This window comes from Cynocephalus volans, chromosome 17 (genome assembly GCF_027409185.1).
Source record: "Cynocephalus volans isolate mCynVol1 chromosome 17, mCynVol1.pri, whole genome shotgun sequence".
NCBI lineage: Eukaryota > Metazoa > Chordata > Mammalia > Dermoptera > Cynocephalidae > Cynocephalus > Cynocephalus volans.
In genome coordinates, this window is record NC_084476.1 from 40283401 (window position 1) to 40308064 (window position 24664).

Here is a 24664-nt window from a genome sequence, read left to right on the forward strand (position 1 = left end):
CATGGGCGTGAAAGGGGACCAGCCCTCTGTTTTCAGCCCAGTTGACAGCAGCTGAAGAAGGGGGATCGGTCCCTGGTGCCCTGGAATCCCATCGTGGACCACCTGCTGGTCCCTCCTCCTTGCCTTTGCTCAGGCAGTTGCCTCCTCTGGCTCCACCACTCCTTTACTAGTTCAAAGCATACCGACAGCTGTCTGGCATCCCCCAGCCCCTTGAAATCAAGATAAGTTCGATTCAACCCTCACTGGCCACCCAGTAGAAAAGTCCAACATCCTCTGCAAGATTTCTGCAATGTTTTCAGGTGGAGGATCACTCTCCGTGCTCACCTCTGGCTCAGACTTCTTGGGCTCTGTCATCTCAACCCCACAGGCCACCAACATGGCACTCAACCGCTTCCTCTGATTTCCAAGTGGGGAGAAAACACCAACCCAGTCACACAATGCATTGGAGAGTATGCAGGCTTTACTGAGTGCATGGGAAATGGGCAGGGGTGGGTGAAGCTCCCAGCACAGGCAACTGAAGATGGGACATGGGACAGCCCACTTCTCAAACGTTCTTCCACCCACCATGAGGCGTGTGCATCTTCTTTTTTCTCCTCCTTTCTCACCCTCAATGACAGACACCCCCCACACACACACAGTTCAATTTGTTCCATTTCTGACGCATAGCCCTTTAGCTTTCTTTACCCCTACCCCTGTAAGACTGGCCCGAAAGCGCGAATCTTACTTGTTGGGAAGGCTCATCTCGCAAAGACCAGGAGACAGAGATCGCTGCAATCAAGCAAGAGGTTTTTTACTTCCAGCATGCTGGGGTCGCTCCGTCTTCAGGACAGAAACGGCCACGAGCTTACAACACAAGTACTTTTTATGCAGTTTTTCTGGATAGACTTTTGTGACCGGATGAGTTGCTGGTTATCTGTGGCGCCTTTAGATTTACAGGTAGGCTTTAGCAGGCTGGCTGGCACCCCGATAAGGAACAGCGCATTTCTCAATCGTTTATCTTCCCTGGGGTCTGGCCAGGTGGCCTTTAGATAAGGAACTAGTCAGTTCCTGGAACCGGGTGGGGGTCACTCCCTTCCTGGAATGTTTAGTGTGCTCAGGCCCGCCTGACCTCTGGGGCCCTTTAGAAGCTACTTCATTTAAAATGTTTTTAGCAAGCATTTACAAAAGCAAACTGCGTATATTAAAGTTATATTTTTCTACAATTCCCCTACACCCCTAAACCCAGTTCTGGGCTTCCTTTGTGCATATCTGAGAACTCAGTGAAAGCTATAAAATTACTTTTAGGGCCTGATTCAGTTTTTAGAGGAGGCTCTTTCATCTTCCTTCTCTCCCCAATTTCCCCAGTCTCCTTGGCATGGGGAGAAGGTAGTTTTGTCCTTCCAGTAACATAATCTCATTTACCTCTCACCAATCCTATGCTGTAGGTGCTTTTATTAGACCCATACTCAAGATGAGGGGACTCTGCCCAGAGAGGTTCAATCACTTGCCCAAGGCCACACAGCTAGTGAGCAGAGGGCCTAAATGCGGAGCCCACTCTCGGCCCTGCCACAGGAATGCCTGTGCTCCCCCTGTGCACACCCTTCCTGCCCATCCCCTGCTTGCTGCTCCCATGTACCATCTGGGGCCCGACTTGCAGTGTGGACTCAGAACTGGTCTCATAGGCTCTGGGTCCGGTTCTGTTTTCTCCTCGGGACTGCTCACTCTTGGGGGGCTGAAGATGGAGAAGAACATGGCTCATGTTTTGTTGTTGAAAGAGATCTTAGGGGTTTACATGTGACCAACTCTGGACAGCACTGGGGGGCTGTCTCTGAGGAAGGACTGTGTGCTGTGTGCCTCCCAGATGGCAGTCTCACCGCCCACTGAGTGACAGCCAACTAGGCACTAGCTGGCACCCCAAACAGGTCTCACAGAGCTTTTCTATTAATATAAGAAGAAAAGCTTTCCCAGTCTATGGGGTTAGTGTTTTTGAGAGATGCTAAAAGCATGGATCATTTAGTAGAAAGAGGTAAGGGGTCCACGATGTCCTTTGTGCTGGGCACAGTCATTAGAAAAGGTGTTTGTTGTGTGATCTTTGTCCTGGGCCTGCTGGCTGCACCTCTGGAGGCCCCAGTAAAAGCCAGAACCAGGGACTTTCATTTTCTTCCCCGAGAATACCATTCCTGCACTTGAGATCATCATGTTATGCCTGTGGGTATGGCAGCTATGTCATCTCTCAGGCCCTGTTCCCTCTCACTTGAACTGTAGCAGCAGTCATCTGGCAGGTCTCCCTGACCTCAGGCTCACATCCTCCAGCCTGTCCTCCAGATTTGGGCACCCCCTGGTCTGAAGCCTTCACCACATCCCAGTCCTAACGGCAGAAAAATATAATGTTCCTCTTCCCTTGCCCACTCTGTTCTGTGGCTGCCTCTGCTGGGACCACACAGAAGACCTGGCCACTCAGGGGTCACACTCTGCTGAGCCCCATCCCCAGACCTTTGCTTGTGCCTGGAATGCCTGCCTTCTCTGCTGTCAAAGTGCTACCCATCCTTCAAGGCCTGCTCACATGCTCCCTTCCACCCCAGAAAGTGTCCCCAGTGCATCCCCAGGCCTTCTCTGGGCTGCTCTTGTGAGGTTCCAGGAAAGAAGGCAAGTGCTCCTCAGATGTGGTGATGGTGATGAGCTTAAGCAGGGGGAATGAAGCAAAGGATTGGAGGCCCCAGACCCAAGGGAAGCCAGGATCAGGTGAGGCCTACAGAGCACCCAGGAGGGTCCCCCCTCCCTGCTAGGAGCACCGTGGCTGCTGAGTGCAGTCAGGCTCAGCAGACAAGCAGGGCGTTTAGACATCATTTGGTTTGATCTGTCCTTTTAAAAATGGGGAAACAAGAGGCCCAGGGTGGGAGCGTAGTGTCATATAGAGAAGAGAGTCCTGGGCTGGAAGTCAGGAGCCTGGCCTTGGAGTTGTCTCCTGGCCGGGGCAAGTACCCCCACCTTCCAGCAGTTCCATTTTCTCGAATATAAAATGCTTCACAGGATTGTCCGGAGGGTTAAATGAGATGGCAAGGAGGCCTTGGTGACTGCTGAGTATTCACTGTGTGCCAGGCACTCTGTATATCAGTTCATTTGGTCTCTACACAATAGCCTATTAATTGCTTCTACTTTACGGAGGAGGAAACAGAGGCACAGAGAGGTTGAGTAGCCTACCGAAGATGATAGAGCTAGAAAGAGGTAGGCCCAGGATTTGAACCCATGCAGTCTGGCTCCAGAGCCCTTGCTCCTTGCCTCTGTGCCAAACTGACGGAGACCCATGGGTCCAGTGGTAGCACATGGGCTTGCACCTGGGCGATGTGCTACTTCCCAGTCAGCTTTGTGGCTTGGCTAGGCCAGGTCTGTAAACAGGCAGCTTCCTTAATGATTGAGGACCTGACCTCCCCATAGCTCATAGGGTCAGGGCTCCCTACATTCAGCCAGCTTCTTATGTGGCACTCCAGATAAGCAGACACCATCCCAGAGTCCTCGACAGGTGGCTGGACTAGCCTCTGGGTCAGCGTCATGCCCTGGAGATGGTCAAGCTCCCCTTACCAGAGTGCATCACTCTCACAGGGCACCTCATGGGACAGGGTGGGGCCCGTGCCTGTAAGGGTGCCCGCCACACCACCACTCCTAGCACACAAGGCAGGGAGGTCCCTGGTGGGTTCATTTCCTCCACTGAGGGGCAGGATGATGTGACAGGCTCTTGCCAGGCCCTGCACTAGAGGTCGGGGTAGAGACATGAACAGACAAACCTCTCTGCCCCCATGGAGCTTACATCCTAGTGGGAGAGGCAGGTAATTAACAAGATGAGCCCGACAGACAGATAGGCTGGATTGTGACAAGTCCTATGGGGAAAAGTAAAGAAGGAAAGAGGGACAGGCTGGAAAGAGTTTCCTTTTTACATGCGATGGTCAGGGAAGACTTCACAGGGAAGAATAGGGTGAAGAAAGCTTAGAAGGAGGTGAGACAGCCATGTGGACATCTGTGAAAGAGCATCGTTTGTTTATGGGGGCACCAGACGAGCCAGTGACTTATCGAGCACCCACTGTTTGCTGTGGATGGGGCATTAAGCTGGGAGGTGCGAGTGGCACATGGGTGCAGAGGAATCAGATGGACCTGTAGGGGCAAGCACTCCCGTGCAACAGGGGACTGCCATGCAGGGCAGGGTAGGGAAAACCTGGTACTGTGGAATGATGCAGGAGACTAGGTCCACCTGAGGAGGGGCAGCAGAGGGGCTTCCCAGATGAAGAGATATCTGAGTACTTCTATACATGGTACTGTGGAGCCAGGCAGGTGGGGACGAGGTTGAGAATGGTGAGTGACACTGACTTAGGTATGTCCTCTAAAGGAGTTGGGAGCTGTTTATGGCCCTTTACAAGCCTCCAAGAGCCAGTGCCCATTTGGAAATGGATAATGTGTATACCATTAACTAATTAGCTCCAGTCAAATGGACCTGTGACTTGCACTTTCAGGAGCTGGAGATCAGGGAGGCTTCCTGGAAGAGGTGGACTTGGAGCTGGGCCTGGCGGGGGGAGCAGTGCTGCTAAATGGAGATACAGAGATAGCCTTTGCCACAGTAGGCCAATGCCGTGGGCCCAGGCGCAACGCTGTCAGGAAGTGCCTCTGATGGGACAGCTCCGCGGGCACCCAGAGCCCAGAGGGGAGGGCAGTTGTCCCCTTCTCCAGGCTGCTCCGTCTCCCTGCTCCCCCACCCTGGCCCTGAGGAGGAGGAGGTGGCACCGTGGCGCTGATGGATATGCCGAGGCTAGGCTGCTGCAGCCCAGCACTGTCACCATGCTCTCCCTCCGTATGCCTGAACCTGACACCCTGACCACTGAGGCATAAAAAACAGAGAATTGGAAGGCTCAGCCTGTCAGGCTGGGAGTGGCCCCCAGAGAGGCCCGAGGAGGAGTGCCTCTGAGTGTGTGTGTGTGTGTGTGTGTGTGTGTGTGTGGACTCGCTCTGCCTATGACTGCCTGTGGAGGTGGGGAAGAGGCCAGCCAAGCCCTGGAAGTGGGAGTGGGTGGCCCCTCAGTCATGTCTCATTATTCCTGCCCATCTGGCCGAGTCCCACAGGCCCCACATTTGAGTTGAGGCCACAAAGGGAGAGAGCATTTCTCCCAGTCCTGAGTTCTGGCTGGTCCCTCCAGCTCTTGCCCTTTGCCCCTTTGTAGGCATCCCTGGGGGGAGTCGCAGAGGCATGCTTGGGCTGCAGGTGGTCTCACAGGGCTGTGCAACTCCCATCACCTCTGGGAGAAAAGGCCCACGTGCTCTGTACCCAGTGGCTTAAGCCACTCAGCAGCCAGCTTTCCATGTGGCACTCCAGGACCTCTGCTGGGCACATCCTCTTCCAGGCACTGAGTGACCCAGCAATGAGGCAGGGCCAAAGCCTACCCTTTGGGGGCCCACAGCCACAGGGTGGAGACAGGAAGGCCCTCCAGCAGCAAGGCCAAGGCAGCAAGGTTGCGAAGGACAGACTTGTAAACTTCCCTCCCTGTGATCTGGCCAGTGGTAAAAAAGCTCTCCTGGGACTGGCAAGCATTACAGCTCCATGGGCAGCTGGGCCCCAGGTCCCACCATGCCCCCCCCGATACCCAATGCTGTCCCCACCCTGGCACACCTCACTGTCCCTGCCTTGAGCATGCTCAGAGCCTCCACCATCTGCCCCTTCCCCAGTGCCCAGAAGACCCCAGCCCACTCCCTATTCTGTGTTCCCCCAGCCCTTTGGCTTGTCCCTTCATTTCAGCAAAGTGCCATCTGCCTCTTTCAGGCAGTGGGCCTGGGTTTATGTCTCATCTCCCCAACTGGACTGAGGTTCTAGGAGCAACCACCCCTGAATTCATAGTGCAGAGGGCTGGACTAGAGCCGAAGTTACTTTTGGCTTCTCTGTCCAGAGGCTCTCAGCAGCATGTGGGGAGTGGAACAGCCACTGGGGTCCTGAAGCAGCCTCAGTCAGGGATGAGAACCAAGTAGCCTGGGGCTGTGGACTTGTTTTGGTATGTGCAGGCCATTTTGTAAGAGACCCTGGGCATCAGTCTCCTCACTGTATAATGTGCCACTGGCACCAGAGAACACCTGGCCCATGGTAGTTCCATGTATCCTTGTGAGAGGCTGGTGATCACTCCCACTGATGAAAAGTATTGGAGAAATACAGACAATGATGATGACAACTGTCCACTTAAGGGCATGGACCTGACTTGCCTTTATTGATTACAAAAAGTACCTGAAGCTCATATAAGAGGCAGATGCCATTGGCACTCAGGTGGGCTGGGACCCAGGGCCTTTTCCAAATTTGATTTGACATTTGGTTCCTGTTTCTCTCTCCATCCATCACATGCAGGAAGTGAGTTTTCTGGGAGTCCCTACAGCCACCCTCAGTATTCCTCATACAACGATTCCTGGAGGTTCCCCAATCCGGGGCTGCTTGGTGAGTACTGGAGAGCCCTTCTGGGCCCTGGGCCATTGGATGTCCCATCTGGGCCCTCTCACTGGATCCTGAGTCTGGGCACTGGGGTGGGGTAGGCAACTTGCCCAGACACATGGACTATGGAAGTAGCCATGGGGGCCTAAGGGCAGTAAACACTACTTCAGCCCTGCTCGTACCCTCATCCCTCCCCCAGATGTTTTGGTGGATCAGGGAAAATGGCACAGAAGGGAACAGAGAAAAAAAGGGCACTGAGGGAGAAAGAAGAGGCAGGTAAAGTGCCTGCCCTTGAGTAACTTGCATTTCTTAGAAATATTAAATATTCAGGCAAGAACACTCTAAATAAGAGGAAGCAGAGAGGCCAACTTGGGTTGATTGAGAGTGTCTGCATGGAGAGCTGTCTTGACAAGTACTCTGGGGCCCAGTAATTGATTAGTGATGTCTGTCATGGACATCATCAAAGCCAGCTCCATTGGAAACTGGTTGCCCTGTGACTGAAGGCTGCCAAGGCATGCCATTCAGGGTTCAGCCAGTGCCTAACCCGTGCCCAAGCCTCAGATTGGTAGATTATCCATGGCTGGGGCCAGTCTGACCTGTGAATATCGTCAAGATATTTGGGCCACTCCAAAGCCCAAGCAGAACTAAGTCAGTCCTCAAAAGGCCGAGAAGAGCCTTTTGCTTTGTTGAAATGAACTTACATGAAACCAGCTAGTGAGTGCCATCTGTAGCAAAAGGTTCTGGAACATGAAGCAGAGGCCCAGGGCTCACAGATTTCACTCATCACCTGGGGGTAGAGCCAGCTAAACAGCCTGCAGGCAGCAACACTGAGCCCTCCCCCAGCAGTCAGCTAAGAATTTTCCACCTGGAGCAGCAAAAGATCAGATAGGGAAGGGCCCTCTGAGACCTCCCAGGTTCATCTGTCCAGCTTAGCAAGTCCTCCTTAACAGAGAGCTTGTTAATTCCCCGGATCTTTAATTATTTTAGGACTGAAAAACAGACTTCATCAGAAAAGCAATAACCTGGTGTCTTCAAACTCAAGTTGCCAAACCATGGGTCTGTGAAGGAGGCCATGAAGTCTCGGCTTTGACTCCTTCCTAAACTGGTTTGGTGATTAGGACAGATACCCAACACGGACACCACCTCTCTCTTGCTACCACCATTCCATGCACTTGGGACCTTGGGCTGCCCAAAGCATTTTGGTGTGTCGTGTATAACTTGTGGATGAAACAAGGAACAATGCCGATTAGTGCTCCAGGTCCCCGTGTGAAGGAAATTCCAAGCCCTGCGGAAGACTACTAGCCTCTTATTATCTGTGGTCTCCTGGAGGGGCTGAATCTGGGGATTGATCTCTTCCCATACTTTTTTGGGGGGGTTTTGTCAAAATCACTTCTAAGATTTAACCAGGGTCTCCTGATGATTTTTCTTAAACAGACTCTCTGAGTTGGCACAGCTTTCATTCTCAGGAAACAGTAGGGGCCGACCGTGGTCTCCCTGAACCAGTGTCTCAGCAGAGGCCGGGTAGGGAGATGGGTCTTGAGACCTGAGCCTGGGATTTTCTCCCCAGAGTCTGCCTCAAACAGAGCCCTGCTCCCATTGCTGCTAGGAGATCCGCAGGTGGCATGGCACAAAGGAGGCCTGGGCATCAGCCTGTGGGTATGGTTCCTTCTGATGCAGATGTGACCCCAAGGAGACCATGTTGGCCCAAGGCTGCCATATATGACTGTGCACTGCCCAAGGGGACAAGTGGGGGCTGAAATACAGCCTGTGCATGACACAAAGCCCTGAGCTCTGGCACAGGGCTACACCTGCCCAGAAGGGTTACATTTTTCTAGTTTTCACAAGGTGTCCTATAAGTTGGCAGTGGCCCTCATGTATTTGCCTGGGAATTCAAGAGTCAGAGAAGTGGAGAAGAAACTGTTCATGCAGGTGTGGCAAAGGGACGGGGTAGGAGGAGGGGCGGTCCATGGAATGTGCACAGATGGGGGACCTTGAATGCCAAGCTGAGAAGTTTGGGCCTGATTGTGTGGGCAGCCAGGTGTCCAATGGGATGGGCAGGGGAAGGGGGACTAGACTGCATCTGAGGCTTTTGCTGCTCAAGCTGGAGTAAAATCCAGTTCACATCCCTAGTCGTTAGGCTTGGACTGTGTACCTGGTGTAGAAAAGATGCAGACTCTGTCCCGGGGAGCTCACAGGCTGGGGGTGAGGGAGCCTCAGGCTGGTGTGTCTGTGCTGGGAGGTGCTCAATGTGTTTAGGGGGGGCCAGAGACAGGGTGGAAAGGAGAAAGAAGAATCAAAACTCCCATCATCTAAATGGGCACTTGCTGATTGTACCAGGCACTGGGCAAAACCCTTCACATGGGTTATCTTATTTTATCCTTTCAACAACCCTATGGAGCACATGTTATTATCCCTATTATACAGATGAGGAGACTGAGGCTCAGAAAGGTTAATACATTCACCCAAGGTCACATAGCATGCATGTGACAGAACAAAGACTCCAATTCAGGTCACCCTGACTCCAGAGCCTATTTTCATAATCAGTATGTGATGTGATACTCTTACTCTCCCAGACTAATTTCTACAGCAAGGAAAAGAGGCCTCATCTCCATAGAAGCAGGCCTTGAGAGTCCTCAGTACTCAAACCTTGAGTGATGAGAACAACTCTGGTATGTTTTTGAAAACCAGATTACTGTATGTATCTGTCAGACTTTAAGTTGCAAATGACAGAATCCACTCTGGCTGGTTTAAGGAGAGAACAAATTTATTAAGGGATATTAGGGGCTCCCAGGATGTCCAGGAGGATCCAAAGGGGTAGCACGGGACATATGGTCAGGAACAGCACACAGTCACACCGCTGGGCTGCTCAAGTTGACACGCCTGCTGCTGCCAGTTGACGCCCCCCTGCAGCTCGCTTCACCCTGCAGCTTTACCCAAGTGCATGAGACTGGGCATCAGAGGCTCTGCCATGCCACCACCCAAAGCTGCATGCCTCTGCCACTCACTTCCAACAGATGGAGTCCCCCAGCCCACTTCCTCTAGTTGCCACCTTCCCAATCAAGATCATATGCAAGATAGTCTAATTGGCAGAACCCCCTGTGCCTTAATAGCAAGGGAAGCTGGGAGAGTGAGCTCTGACTGCCAGCTCAAAGAGGCAGGCCTCATACCACAAGAAACGAGTAGAAAGGATGTCGGGCAGCTGCAGACATGAGAAATGGCCACTGTGCTGCCCAAGTCTATAACCCGGGGAATCCTAGTCAGGTCATCAACCCGTCTGGCACTCAGTTGTAAAATGAGGACAGTCACCGTGGCAGCCTCAATCAAGTAGGAGCTGAATGCAGTGTTCTGTTGAGGTTGCATGACCCCCAGAAAGCAGTGGGCCCACTTTCCTAAAGATGAGCGAGAAGCGCGGCTCACCCCACCATAGCCTCGCAAGTAGCTCCAGGCCCGTTCATGTCTACCAGCCTGCCTGACTCCATAGCAGCGAAACCTAGACTGCTTATTTCTGCTATCTGGGGAGGTGCCAGGGGGGTGGAAACCCATCGGGAGGCTCCTCAGTGCTCCCGCAAGGTCCGCAGAGCTGTAACTAGGAACAGGTGAAGCCCTGCACACACACGCACACATGCTCACACCCTCACACCCCTCCTCCCCTCGCACACGCCCTCACGTGCGCTGCTGACACCTCCGCTGGCCTGTATGAAGGCTCCTTTGCAGAAACACGGACAACGTGAGGATCAGCAATGGCATGGAGTGAAGCAAAAGGACTCACTGCATGCTGTCTTCCAGGGAGAATGTCCCTCGCCACGTGCAGCATCCCCTCGGGCCCCCAGGCTGAGGGGACAGCAGAAGCAGGCAGGCGGGGCTGGTGGGAAGAAAGGGCTGCTTTGGTCAATTAGGATTAGAATGGGAGCGCCTGTGTGGCTGCGGTAAAGGGATTAGAGAGGGAGCAGAGCCGGAATGACTTGTGTCAAGAAGTAAATTGATGATAATGTGAATTAGAGAGGAAAAATGACAGAAGAAAGGACAAGTTTATTCTAGATGGAAGTGTAATGGCACCAGGAAGGCAGAGTGCTTTGTGAGGGGATGGTTTCATTTTTCACAGTAATCCAAACTCTCATGCGGAGGCCCTGGATGGTCTGACCGGGAGACTAGGTTTTGGGAGCAGACTGAGTCAGAGCCCACGGTGAGAGGGGGCCAGGTGGGAGTCTTGGAGGGCCAAGCCAGGGATCTTCTTTGCTTCCATTTCCTGTTCCTTAGGGCTCGTTTGTGGGGGCAGCCGCTGCAATTTTCCTGCTCTTGTGCCACGCCAAATCCCCTCTCCTCTGGGCCAGTCTGCAAGCAGGATGCAGGGCTGGCACTGCAGAGGCTTCGTGGCACCGCAGCTGTCCTGATGCTCTTCCCATCCCACAGAAGAGAGAGCAGAGGAAGGCTGTCAAGTGTCTCTGAGTCTGGGCTCTGGGTGGGGAGGTGACAGAGGAGGAGCAGAAAAATCTGCTCTGGAAACATGTAGGCACAGGGCTGGTTTCCATACCTCCCGGAGCAGCACAGTGATGGCTCTACCACTGTCACTGCTGCCTGAGGCCATCCTGCCTTCCTGAGTTAGGGGGTGGATAGGGGGTGGAGTACTGTGTCTGCTAATCAGGGCTGAGTTTGGAGGGGAGGAGGCACAGGCTAAAGTGCCCCCCCAGTCCCAGCCTCTTGATTACATCCTAGCTGTATGACCTTGGGCAAGTTACTTAACCTTGCTGTGCCTCAACTGTCCTCATCTGTAAAATGGGGGCAATAATAGTTCCTTCCTGATAGGACTGATGTGAAAATTAAGATAGTTAATGAACATGAAGTGCTTAGGAAAGTGACCATTCGCACATCACTTTCACGTCTTTATCTCATGGTGTCCTCATAGTAGCCCCACTGGGATCCCCTTTTACAGATAAGAAAATTGAGGTTCAGGAGGTGAAGTCACTTATTCAAGGCCTCATGGCCAAGAAGTGGCAGAGCCTTTATGCAAACTTGAGTCTCAGTCCCCAGTTATGGTATTTGGGAGAATTGCCAGGATAGGTCTGGACTGGGGCGAAATTTCAGAATAAATGAGTCACTTCACCTGTGGGATTAAGAAACTTGCTAGTCCCACCCCAGCAGACATGTGGTCTACGATGGCTGACAGGACCCCAGCTGCTGCCTACTCACGTAAACGTGCCCCTCTAGTGTCAGCTGTGTAGGCTGTGAACGATGTGGTGGAAAGTCCTGAGCGGGGGCAGACAACCTACGTTCTGGCTGGGCTCTGGCACTGGGAGGCTCTGTGGCTTTGGGCACATGACTTTGGTTTGTTGAACCTCAATTTCCTCACCTGTAAAGGAAGAGATTGGCCTAGCAGCTCTAACCTCTGTGGTTCTAAGAATCTGCTCCCTCATCCCTGGGGAAGGGCTTACACACTTAGGGCTCCTGGACACCTCATCCAAAGGGTGTAGTCAAAGAAAGCAGCCTGGGCAGTGGGAGAAACCCAGCATCAGCACCAGGGCTCTCACATCAGCTCGGTCCTGGGTCACAGGGAAAGGCACCCTGCCTTTTTCCCACATATACACGCACACACCCCTGTCTCCCCACATCCTCCAAGCCCAGCCCAACCCCACTTCCTCTAGGAAGCTGATTTGCCAGACCAATCTTGCACTCCCCAGAGCTTGGATCCCCTTCCTGATCCTGGACATTAGCCTGTGTCAGGCTGATGTTTGCCCCTTTATTGCCCTTCCCTATGCCCAGCAGGGCCAGAAAATGAGTTAGTGAATGAATGAATGCATGGGGAGGGGATCTCCACTACTGTTTGCTCACTCAGCACTGTTGTTTATTCACACAACTAACCCAGCTGAGCACATCCCACCTGCCTGGATCCAGGCTGGGAACTGGAGACAGACACCAAGAAGAGCAGAATCCAGACCCTGCCTTTGTGGGGCTCTCCGTCCAGGGATAGGGGAAGCGCAGAAAGAAGTGATCGTAGCATGTGGTCCAGCCTACAGAAGAATGGGAGCTCAGGGCAGGGGGCTTCCCAGAGGAGGAAATGGGGGTTCTGGGACTTGAAGGAGGCATAGAAGTTTAACAGGCAGAAACAGGGATGAGGACACAGGCCAGCGTGGGAAAAGCACAGAGGCATGAGAGGACGATCAAGTGGGCTTATCTGCACCTACCCCACAGGTTTAAATGAGATCATACAGGGAAAGGACATGGCAGTGTCAGGCCCAGGGGAAATGCTCCACCAGTGGTAGTTGCTGTTAGCATTATGGTGTATTTAGGAAGCCACAAAGGGTTCGGATTAGCTTGAGTGTGGTATGTGAGTGTTGGCAGGAAGAGCAGTTGTTGTGGGAAGTAAATCCAAACAAACTGGCCGGGCATAGTCTTACATCACAAAGCACCACAAGCCAAATGAAGTGAATGCTTTTCATCTTCTAGGTCAGGGGCTGGCAAACTTTTCTGTTTAGGGCCAGATAGTGAATATTTTAGGCTTTTCGGGCTATTGGGTCTCTGTTGCAACTACTTAACTATACTATAGTAGCAGGAAAGCAGCTATCAACAGTACATAAACAAATGGGCAAGGCTGCATTCCAGTAAAATGTTATTTACTAAAACAGGCAGCTGGGAGCATTGGACTCGAGGGCCCCAGTCTGCCCACCCCAGTTCTAGCTGGCAAGGAGCTTTGAAATCTTGTGAGCAGGTAGTGGCCCTGTTCAGACTTGCAGTTTGGGGAACAGACCAGGTCAGAGATGTTGGTGAGAGATGACGATGGCCTGGACTGGGGGAGAGGGAGGAAGGGACAGTGGGGGGGGGGGAGACTGGTGCAAAGGGGACCTCAGATCCTACTTCAGCACCCTCTCACGTCTCTTCCAGGCTCCCCGTACTATTACAGCGCTGCTGCACGAGGAGCTGCCCCACCTGCAGCCGCCACTGCCTATGACCGCCACTGACCCTCGGAGCCAGGCAGCCGCCAAGCACTTATGACACATATCATTGAGGGTAACAGCCTCCCAGCCCCCTCCGAAGATAGCCAGAGGGGTCCAATGAGACCATCCTCTAGCAACAACCCCCCTCCCCCCGCTGACTCACCTGAAACTCCTTCCCTCCCCCTTTCCTGCCAGGGGCTCTGGGATTCTATGGTAGGGCAGCTGGACTTCAGGACACTTGTCCATTTCTCAGAGTCAATCACTGAGCTTCTTCCTACGGCAGCTGGGTCTCTGCAAACCAACCGACCACTCTGCAGACAACTGCAGCCCAGCCCAGCCTACCAGTCCCCCAGCTGTCTGACCATCTGTCTATCATAACCACCCCAGGCCTAGGAAGGAGAGCTTGCTCTTATTGCTTCAACAGCACCCATGTAAATACCTTCTTGCTTTTTTGTGGGCCTGAGGGTCCTACTGAGCAGACTGCCTGCCCCTCCAGTATGCATCCCACACTCATGGCACGTCAAGGGACGTCTTAGACCTGTGTGCCAGTGTCCACTCTGCCCTGGATTCCCCCTGCTGGATGGGCTTGGAGCTGTGCTTGAGATGCCCACCTTGGGGCCCTAGCCTTCTGCCAACTCTACTTCTTTAATGTCTTGACTTGGAGTCTCATCGGGCTGGTTGTGCTGCAAGCTCCCCCTGAGACTCCTCCTCTGAGACACTTTGGGGAGATGCCCTGGCTTCCTGCCTCCATTTCCCTAGGGCCAATGCAATGTGAGCAGCTCTTTTTCAGATCAAAGGACTCAAAGAGAAATGTCTGGGTGATTCCTCAGCCACTGTTCTAAAGTAAGATGTCATCCAAGGTGTTGATTACATTGTGGACTTTGAATGTTAGGGCTGGATGGAAGGCGGGAGATTATCTGATCCAAGCCAAGGAGGGGCCTGAGGCTCTCCCAACTCCCTCAGCCCCTGGAACCACTGAACTGAGCTGGAATGTGTTTTCTTAGGCATGCTTGGACTCAATTCACTTTGGACACCTGCCACTTCACCCACTCTCCAGGACCCCAGCAAATGGATCCTGGGCAAACCTGTTCCAGCGATACAGACAATTATTAGCAAAAAGGACTTTCCCCTGAACCAAGGACCACAAACACTCTACAGCGGTCAACCAGAACATCTGAGCGTCCTCTTGGCCAGTCCCTCCCCATCCATATGGAACTTAGCATGTGGCTGGGCACAGAGGTGCTGGGGTTGGGGTCAGATGCCTAATTGTGCATAGTGTTGATACAGGGGCTGTGATGGTCAAGGCCATGGCCAGGGGCCACAGGAGCTTGGCGAACTCACTGTGGGTTAGGGTGGTCAAAGGAAGCCAGCTGGGAAGATCTGGGAGACAGAAGAAGGTCTCCTGGGAGAGGGGCAGGACAAGCAGTGAGGAACTAGTGTGTTACCTGGGGGTGTGTTTGAGATGGGGGTGCCAGGCGCCACCATCTCTTCACCTGGGGCCTCAATTCCTTGACTCGTCTCCCCTGCCAACTCAGAACAGCCAGGTGGAGCCCCCATCCAAACCTGGGCTGAATTACAGCAATGACAGTGGGCTTGGTCATCTCGTGTGATGATGTCCCTGATGTCTGTATGTCACTAGGTTGGCAGAGAGATGGGACAGAGAGAGCCTGGACTGGGGTCATCAGGCCTGGCAGATCTGTCCTGGCCACACCTCTGCTTAGCTGTCTGTACAGCAGCATCACCTGTAGAGTCACCCGACAGCTCTCTCCTTCCCTTTCTCCCTCCCAGGGAGCTGGGACTATAACAAGGTCATCTAGGACAGGCCATCCACTTCTGAGTAAGCATATGGGGTGAGCACCTGAGTCCTGCTAATATTTGGACCAAATAGGAAACAAGAACATCCAGAGGGGTGGGAATCCGAAGAGCCTTGAAAAAGACCTAGGCCAGCTCCCTGCGGGTGAAACTGAGGCCCAGCTTGGGGAAGCCCAGGACCATGCAGGAAGGCAGAGCAGACCTCCTCAGGCCACCACCAAGTGTTTTGTCCCTCAACACCCCCACAGCATGGTGGGACTGAAGAAGAAACTGAGGCTCAGTAAGGTGGTGTCCCCCATCAGTGACTGGCTGCTTGGGACCCCTGTCCCCAACACAGGATGATTGCTGTCACTCCCGTCACCACTTCTTATCCCTGGGAAGAGAAATGAATAGTGAGGGCAGCAGGAGATGTTTCTAGGCCCAATGCCCCAGACTCAGAACTGCTGAGGAAGCCCGGTCACCCAGGCCAGTGAGCTCACAGCAGGCACTCCCACACCCCTGGAACCTGCTGGGCAAAGAAGGGTGGTAGCTGGGGCCAGGGCCTGCCTCTAGGAGACAGGATGAACTGGCTGCACCCTCCACCTGCCAGGTAAGGTAGGAGAAGGGATGTTACCTGGCTCCACCCTCCCTCCCTCCATTGCTTTTGCAGGAAGTAGTGGGGTCAGGGGTCTTCAGCACAGGCCTTTGAGCTCTGCCCCTGTCACCCCTCTCTTGGAATGATGTGCACCCATATCTTTGGATCCTGGTCCCTCCCTGTGACTTCAGGCTGTTGGGAGGAGGTCGGCCTCCCCTGAACCAGATGCCTGAGGCACACATCATCCCTCCTCGGCACAGCCCATGTGCCGGCAGCAGCCCCTCTCCCCGTCCTGTCCTGCTCCTCTTGTTGCCCCTGTAATGAGCTCCCTCTAGGCCTTTCCCCTCTCTCCTGAGGCCCTGCTGGTCCTCAGATTGGCTTTGTATTTATTAGACAGCCACTCGATACCTGGGCTGCCAGGCAGAAGCACAAGCACGTGGATGCACACAGAGTGCACACACACACGCACACGCACACCTGCTCTCACCAGTTCTGAGCTCCCATGCGGCCTGGCGGAGCTGCCTGGGGGCTCAGTGAGGGGGGTTCCAGAGGACACAAGCTGTTGAGTAGATGTAAGTGAATTGGAATGGAAACACAAGTCAGGAGCTTCACTAGCATCGTGGCGGGAGGCCTGGGCATTCCCCATGGGTCTTCAGTCCCACGTTCCAGCTCTGACTTTTTGAAAAGGACATTGCGGATTTTGTGAAACATTTTCATACCATTAGTCTAGCTCTAATGTAGATAATTTTGATGGCATATCAAACCCAACATTCCTTTTCCAAGGCGCCTTAGCTAGGGTGAGCCCTTTCATTACGAGGTTGTACGGTGCTTTCTAATCCTTGACCATCCCATGGGGCAAAGACCATGGTGCCCACTTTATGGACAGAGAAATTGATGTTTGGGGCACACATGGCATGATAGAGGTGAAGTGACTTCTCAGATCTCTGGGCCCATTCTCCACAGAGTTGTGTTCCTGTCATGGGAGTGTATGGCTTAGAGACACCCACCCTTAGTCCCCTAGAAACCCCCAGACTCACAATGAGGAAAGAAAGAATAGGGACCCGAAGACTGGCCTGACAGAGAGGCCTGGGGGTTGGTGGTTTCGCTGGTCCAACTTGGTTTCCATTAACACTGAAACTTGCAGAGTCTTTGACCAAATTCATGCCAGCGCTTCTGAGGTTTCATCCAGACTCCTTCCCTACTGCACCCTGAGGCTCAGAGGGAATCAGAGCTTGTCCAAGGCCACACTACCATCCCGACAGGGCCTGGACATGGGCCCAAAGCTGACTCCCAGTGTCTGCGGCACCAGTGTCATGAGCCGTCTCCTCACTTCTTTTCTTTGCCCTTCCCTCTTTGGAACAGACTCCAGGCCTGGCTGTGATGATATGCAAGAGTGCCCGAGCCAGGGCCATCAGGGTGCCCACAGGCCTGAGAAACACAGGTCACAATGTCAAGGGCCCTGAACTAACAAGTGCTTCCCTGGCCAGCCAGGTGGTGTGACCCTGCCACTTGGGCAGGGCATGAGGTGGCATGGCATGGTGGGGTCCGAGACGCCCAGAAGGGTGCTTGCCCCACTGAGTGGCATTCAAGTGTAAACACTTCTAAAACACTTTGTCCACCAAGAGAAAAATATGTCTGTGGGCCAAATTTGACCCACTGGCCCCCAGCTTGTGACCCCCAATCTTTGTTGAATCCTTTCTTCTTTGCCTCCTGGTCCTTCATTACAGATTTGCAGGAGCCCAGAGAGGTGAGAGCAAGCCAGTAGGGAAACAGCCCAACCTTCCCAGGCCTCAACCTGGGCTCCTGCAAACCATTTGGGCTTTGAAGGTGGGGTAGGGTATAATGTCAGAAGTGATGGGATGGGAAGGAGCTGTTGGCTTTTGGGTAAATGCTGCCAGGTGCCTTTCATGTACTCGGAAGAACCCTGGGTGTGACCACAGGACACTGAGGGGTGAGATCCCTTTATGATAAATCATACTCCAGAGTGACTGCCCTGCCTTTGGCAGTCTGTGGCTCCAGCTACCCCTTCTGGGTGACATTTCAGCTAGGATTTAGCTCCAAGCCATGGGGAGCAAATCTTAAAATCAAGCCAAGCACTCCGACAAATACCTGGAAACAAGATATGTCTGAGATGTAGCTTCCCAGGAGGCTAGAGAAAAATCCAGGCCTCTGCATAGGCCAGACCCTGGCTAGCATGGGCGGATCCCATAGGAATCTGGGCTAGAGCAGCTATGGTGGCCCTGCTAAGAGGCCAGCTCTTCGGCCTTGGCCTTTTCACCCATCTAGAACCTGCCTCTGATAGTTTCCAGGCACGCACATCAGCATTCCTGGTGAATTTATTCCCATAGTTCTTTGGACTCAGAGAGGTCTGAGGAAAGCACATTTCTTAAAAGGTAACAAAATACATTATTGGAAAGTTGGACAGTCAGGCCATGACTCCTAGCCCACAGCCTGCCCCATCACCCAGCGGCCCCTTCAACCCCTTGTCTCCTGCTGTCCCTGGACCTCAGGATTCCCTCTTGCATATTCATGGGGGAGCCACAGTGTTGATCTGCATTTCACCACGGTCAGCTCATGGCTGCACCTCGAGTGGTGGCCAGGTCCCAAGGGGCCGGCTGCAGAGGACGGGCAGGTAGTCCTGGCCCACCAGCTCTCCTGATGAGGCTGTAGCTTCCCTGAAACGGGCTCCTTGCTGGCAGTCTTTGGTAATTCCTCAGCACTGAGACTCCGTTCCTTGATGCCCCCAGGATTGAAGGGGACCTTGGAATCATGCGCATCACTGCCATTGTAGAGTTTCAGTCCAGGGGTCCCATTAGCTCATCTCCAAGTTGGGGATAAACATAACCACCATTCAGGAAGTCTAGATAGTCTTCTTCCCACATCTTAGTCCCCTGAGCAGTACAAGGAGAAAATGCAACTGCATATCTGTTTATTGAGGGAATCGATGATTTCCCAATCATTCTCAATGAATTCTCAAGTGGAGTTGGTCTCAGGTAGTGCACTTGGCCTGAGGCAGGAGTGACTGACAGCAGGAACCCATCCTTCAGCTTTGGGCAGCTCTGAGCATGGCACAGGGAGGGAAGCATGTGGAACAGCAGAGCCAGAGTGACTTGGCAGTTATGTGCCCCCCCCAACTCTGGGGCCTGTCTGGAGGAGGCCACACTGCAGTCTCACCTGCCTTCCGGACCCTGTGGCTATGGCTGTGGGCCACCATTGTCCCCCAAATCATCATGCTTGTGGCCATGTCCCTCATATTCTCCAAAAGCACCATTAAGGACAAGTGATTTTGGATGATGGAATTTGATTTACAAATGGCACATTTCCCTTGGAGTGGAATAGAAAGGAAACCACTTAATGACTCCCTTGTTTTCAAGCTTGAATACATTTTAATGAAACTACTTTATTGTGTTTGAGGAAATGGAGAGTTGAACATTCCAACCAATCAATAGCCAATTAATTGCTATAAAGCTAAAAAATAAAGCAAATAAATCCTGAGTCTATTTTAAAATAGACTGCAAAGTTCATAGCCTCAGAATCTGGCCTTTCCCTCCATAACACGTGCATGTGAGTGTGCACCGGTGCACGCACCCCCTACACTTCAGACATACTTGAAACTCAGAAAAAGCACTGAGTCTCCTACGCCAATTCTTGCCTGCTCTCCTTGCCTTTGGTCAGAGAAGGTGAGCAGACCTGGCAGCAGCCAATCCTGGGGCTCAGGAAGAGGCAGGCCCTTCCCCTGGCCCCAAGCCACCAGCATAGTGGGGTAGCAAGTGAGTGGTGAGGCCCTGGCATTCTCTGGGTCCTACTTGTCGGCCTCAGATGCTTGGGCTCCAAGGTTGGGCTGAGGATGGAGTTCTGCCTCTGGTTTTGCCCTGACTCCTGCTGGAAGATGCTGCCCTGGTTTTTCACCCTCTAGTGGCCTTTGGATGTTGAGTATTTGTAGAAATGCAGATTACATTGTAAATGGAACTCTGACGGGAAGACACATAGATTTTGCTTTTCATTCTTTGAGACAGTTGATTTTGTCTTAGGGACTGAGCTTTCAGCATCAAAGAAATACATATCTACTGTATCCGCCAAAGTTTGTGATGCCTGCATAGACGCTTACTTGTAAAAAAAAAAAAAAAAAGTACAAAAAACCCAACAACAAAAAAAAAACCCCGTAATTGATTGCCTTTGAAAGTGGGAGATGATCTGTCTCCAACAGATTGAAAAAAAAATGCTTCTTAAAAATGTGTATGTTTTGTATTCTTTTTTTCTAGTAGAAAATAACTGACTTGAAATATTGGTGTTTTTTTTTTTCTTAGTGACGTGTGTTGCTTTTGTGTATAATAAATATTTGAATGTAATTACAGCAGTGCCAATTTGCCAAAGATGTTGGACATATTTTTCTTTTATTGGGAGGCGAGCAGGGGCTGGGGGAGGGACTTGGGAGAAAACAAGGGTGGGGTTTTGGTTTAATTTTTTTCATTTTTTTTTTTAATTGTCAAATCTGGAATTTGTGGTTTTATTTTAAGTTAAATGGTTGACTGAAACAACTTTATTTTAGATTAGTTGAAGAAACATGCAATAAGATTCGTGTAGTTTCAATATCTGTGTGTCTTTTCATGAGTGACTGTTACTTGTGAAGAATTGATTTTATGTAACCTTTATGTGAGATAATTATTTGTAAATATTTGCCATAATTTTATTGGTTCCTAAAATAAAAGTAATTTTTTTAAGTTCAGAAAAATAATTTGATCTCATTTGTTTTTACTAATTTGTAGACAGTCTTTGACAACTTCATCTAAACCACGTGAGGTTATGAGGAATTTGATGGCTCTCCCTATAAATCGGGGTCAAAACAAGTCCATACAAACAGGATGATATGTTGAGGCATTGAACTCTGACATAGGCGGGGGGGGGGGCAGAGTCGGCCATTGAGAGGTCCCCAGGCAAGCTGCCAGCATCATGGCAGGGTGGAATAACAGTTGAGACCCCATCCTGTATTTGACTCCCAGTCATGACACTCACTAGCTATGGAACCTTGGCCAAGTTCATGAACTTCAGCTTCTTTAGTCCCAACTAGTCATAACCCCCACCTCACTCATTCACTCAACAAATACTGATTGAGCATCTACTGCGTCCCTGGCATGGGGGCTACAGCAGTAAATAGAGCAAAAAGGACCCTGCTAACATCAGGCTTACAATCTAGTGAGTTGATGTGAGGATTAACACATAAAATGCTCAGCAAATTCTGTGTACCTGCACATGTGCTTTTAACCTTGATCCAGACTGAACCTCCTGGAATCTAAAATGTCTTGGTGCAGACAGCTCAGAAGCCATTCATGCCAAGAGACCTTTCTTCTGAGCCCCAAAGCCACAGGTCATATCTGGTCAGAGCTCAGAGCCCAAGGGTCCATAATCCTTCTGTGAGAGATGCCCTGTCCCTAAGCCTCTAGAACTGAGCATTTTGGCTGCATGGGAGGCTGGAAGTGGCTTTTCATCAGGGGGTAGGGCAGCTGCAGACCTGAGCCCTGCCCCTGCCGGGTGGTGTCAGTTTACAAGGGCAGTTGGGGACCACTGCAGCCCTTGGCACAGTGTGTGCGACTCAGTAATTGCCAGAGATGGAGTGGGCGAGTGACCACGTGGGGGCTGTGGACTGCGACTCATTCATATTTAATAAAGCAGGCTGCATGGCCTCCATTCATTTCTGCAATGGATGGTGACGAAGGTTATTCCTGCAGGGGAGAGAGAGCCATGGCAGAGTGCGGGCCCTTTTCTTCCCAGTGCTCCTGACTTAGAGCACAAACTTCAAAGAGAAGCAGTATGTTTTGGAACTGGAATTGGACCCCAAACCTACAGGAACTGGTGAGTCAGGGCAGGTGCCTCAGTCCCTGGCACATGGCTCTTGTCCTTAGTTTTCTGGGGAGAGATGACTCACACCTGCCCTCCTCAAAAGTGGGGCACCAGTATCAGCAGTAACCAGGGCACATGGAGCCCCCACATGCCACCAGCAATGGAGGTGATGGGCAGGGCCTCCAGGTAAGGAGGATGGAAGTGCCAACCCCAAACATGCCCAGGCAGCTTACAGCAGCCCCTCTGCACTCAGTGACAGTCACAGAGGGGTGGAGGAGGGTGCCTGAGGTCTGCATCTGAGGTGTTAGCCTCAGGCCCATTCATTCCTCAAACTCCTTCTGCAGCCAGGCCCCAGTGCTAGGTGCTGAGTACAGAGGTAACCAGTGGGGGGATGAGGTTGCTACAGGGCAGAGGGATAAAGCCTCCTGAGAGCCTTGGCTGGAGTCTCAGCTCCATCTCTTGATGATCAGTTTGCTGATGTAAGCAGTCTCTTCAGTTCTAGAAGCCTTGATTTGTTCATCTGTATAATGGGTATAAAGCTCATAACATTTACCTCAAGGGCGTTGTGAGGAACAAATAGTGTGCACTGTGTGAAAGTTTTTCCAAATGACAAATGTGAATTTTGCCAGGATGCCTTCTCTGATGTAAAGAAGTCAAAATTTTATGCCCAAGGGTCAAATTCTAGTCGGAACCTCCTCTGTGCTAAGTGCATAAGAAGGGTAGCATGCAAAAATGAACCAACGAGGAGTCTGCTGTCCGGGGGTAGGTAGTGTGCATATCTTAATTCTAGGCATCACATGACCGGTGTCACATACAGGTGGGGCAGACAGGGAGGTGTGGGCTCAGAGGCGGGATTCCATTCAGTTGGGGGAGGGGTGGTCAGGGAAGGCCTGGAAGAGGACTTTTGAGCTGAGCTGTGAAGGGTGGATAAGATTTCAATAGAAAACTTAGAGAAAGCAGGAAGGAAAGGCGTTCCAGGCAGAGGTAACAGAGTGAGCAAAGCCCCAGCGCTGGGGAATTGGTGTGTTGAGAGAAGAGACTGGACTGTTTACCTCTGAATTAACCAGGCACTGTGGCCTTTTCCCGAGCCTGCCTTCTAAAGCTCTGTGGGTGCCACTAGGTCAAAGGTAAGGGCTCACCTGGTTTCTGGATCAAAGGTGAGGGCTAGCCCAGGCTCGTGTCATTTCTAGCAGATGGGGCTGCTCAAGGAGGAGCGGGAGGTGGCAAGAGCAAGCAGAGGCCAAAGACCCTCTTTCGGAAGCCTCAGAGGGGTGCCTATTTCAGAGTTTGTAGGAACAGCTGAACCTCCTGGCCAGCTGTGTGGTGATGTGGGTAAGGGGACTTTGCTGGCCAACTGGGCACTGCTGTGGCCTCCCCAGCACACTGCCTCTACTGGTGTCTCTGGGAGAGACACATGGTCCGCAAAGCCTCAGGGGAAGGGATGGCATCTCTGGGAGCCATCGCGGGAAGCCCCTCTCTGCAGGAGACACAGCCCCGAGGATTTTGGACCATTGGGGGTATTAGAACCCCAGGTGATCTTATTTTTTGCTTATTTGTATGACCTAATTTTTCTTCAATGAACATGCATTATACACAATTTTAAAACAATTTTTAAAAATTAAGGTCGCTATCTTGAATTGGTCTTACCAGGAGACTGTAATGGGAGCCTTTGCAAACCCCACTTTGGATCAGCTTTGAGGGCAGTTAGCACAGACTGAGTAGATTAAACAACAGAAATTAACTTTCTCACAATTCTGGAGGGTAGAGGTCCAAGATCAAGGTGTTGGCAGGGTTGGTCACTTCTGAGGTCTCTCTCCTTGGCTCGCAGACACTGCCTTCTCTCTGTGTCTTCACACAGACTTCCCTCTGTATGTGTCTGTGTCCTAATAACTTCTTATGAGGGCCCCAGTCATACTGGATTAGGGTTTAATTATCTCTTAAAGACCATACCTCTAAATACAGTCGCATTCTGAGGTACTGAGGTTTAGGACTTCAACATATCAATTTGGGGATGACACAATTCAGTTCATGGCACCACCTGGGAATAAAGAGACCCCCAGATCCAATTCCAGCCTAGCTCTGCTCTTCACATGCCCAGCATGCCTTGTGTCCAATGCCACCTCTACCCAGAGACATCTGACCATATCTGTTTAAGCCAGAGGCTTCTGCCCCCCAGACATCAACTCTCCAGTGTAGGCTCAGGAAGATCCTTACCTCACACGTTACATTCAAATAAATTCCTGGTGGATTAAAGAGTTGCTTTAAAATTTTTTTTTAGATAAAACTAGTGGGGTTATAGATGAATATATTTCAAAATCATATGGCATGTGACTTAGTAAGCTTTTAAGAAAAGGATTGAGTACTTGATTTTTTTTCTATTTTTATGTGTCCAAAAAATTTAGCAAAAGACAAATAACTTGGAAAAATAAATCTAAAAAATGTGAAAAGGAGCAATACCCTTCATACATGAAAATTTTATGGGCAATTATGTGAAAAGCACTACCATCCTCAATAGAGAAATGGGTAAAGGACATATGCAGATCATTCACAAATAAACACATACTAAATATTAGTAAGTGTTCAATCCAAGATTAAAAACATGATTTAATTTCACAAAGATCTTTTTAAAAAAATACACAATGCTGGCAAGGGTGCAGGGAAATAGGCGCTCTGTGCTGCCTCTGGGCTGTCTGACAATATGAGGCAAAAGCTGCCTGTTAATCTCTAGGCCTAGGTGCGGGCCCCAGAGACACCTGGAGGAGCAGAGACTTGGAAGGGGCAGAGTGAGCATCTCACACCAGGACCCGACCACTCCCAAGTCTGTGGTTTTTCCATGAGACTTGCAGCCTGCAATCACAGGATGATGTTTACAGCCCAGGGCAGGTGGGAAACACGGCATTTCAAGCCCAGCAGTATCATCTGGAAGGGCACGCAAGCAGCAGAGGTTCCCACATTATCCACAAACATGTGTAAATATCGCGACGGCTCATAATGTAAAAGAAAATCACTTCCCGTTGTTTCCCCTTCAGTGGTATTTTCTGCTTGGCTGAGTTTGCTTAGCACACTGGAAAGGCCAACTCA

General features: G+C 51.5%; 1 protein-coding gene across 1 annotated transcript in view; it reads left to right on the forward strand.

Moving 5' to 3' along the window:
- PAX5 (paired box 5) overlaps positions 1-13383 on the forward strand; it is a 169110-nt gene extending 155727 nt beyond the window's left edge. Inside the window, exons 9-10 of the mRNA XM_063081683.1 lie at positions 6350-6436; positions 13307-13383. Of these exons, the coding sequence (XP_062937753.1) occupies positions 6350-6436; positions 13307-13383 (164 nt within the window). The remainder of the gene's footprint in view (positions 1-6349; positions 6437-13306) is intronic.
- The last annotated feature ends 11281 nt before the right edge of the window (positions 13384-24664 follow it).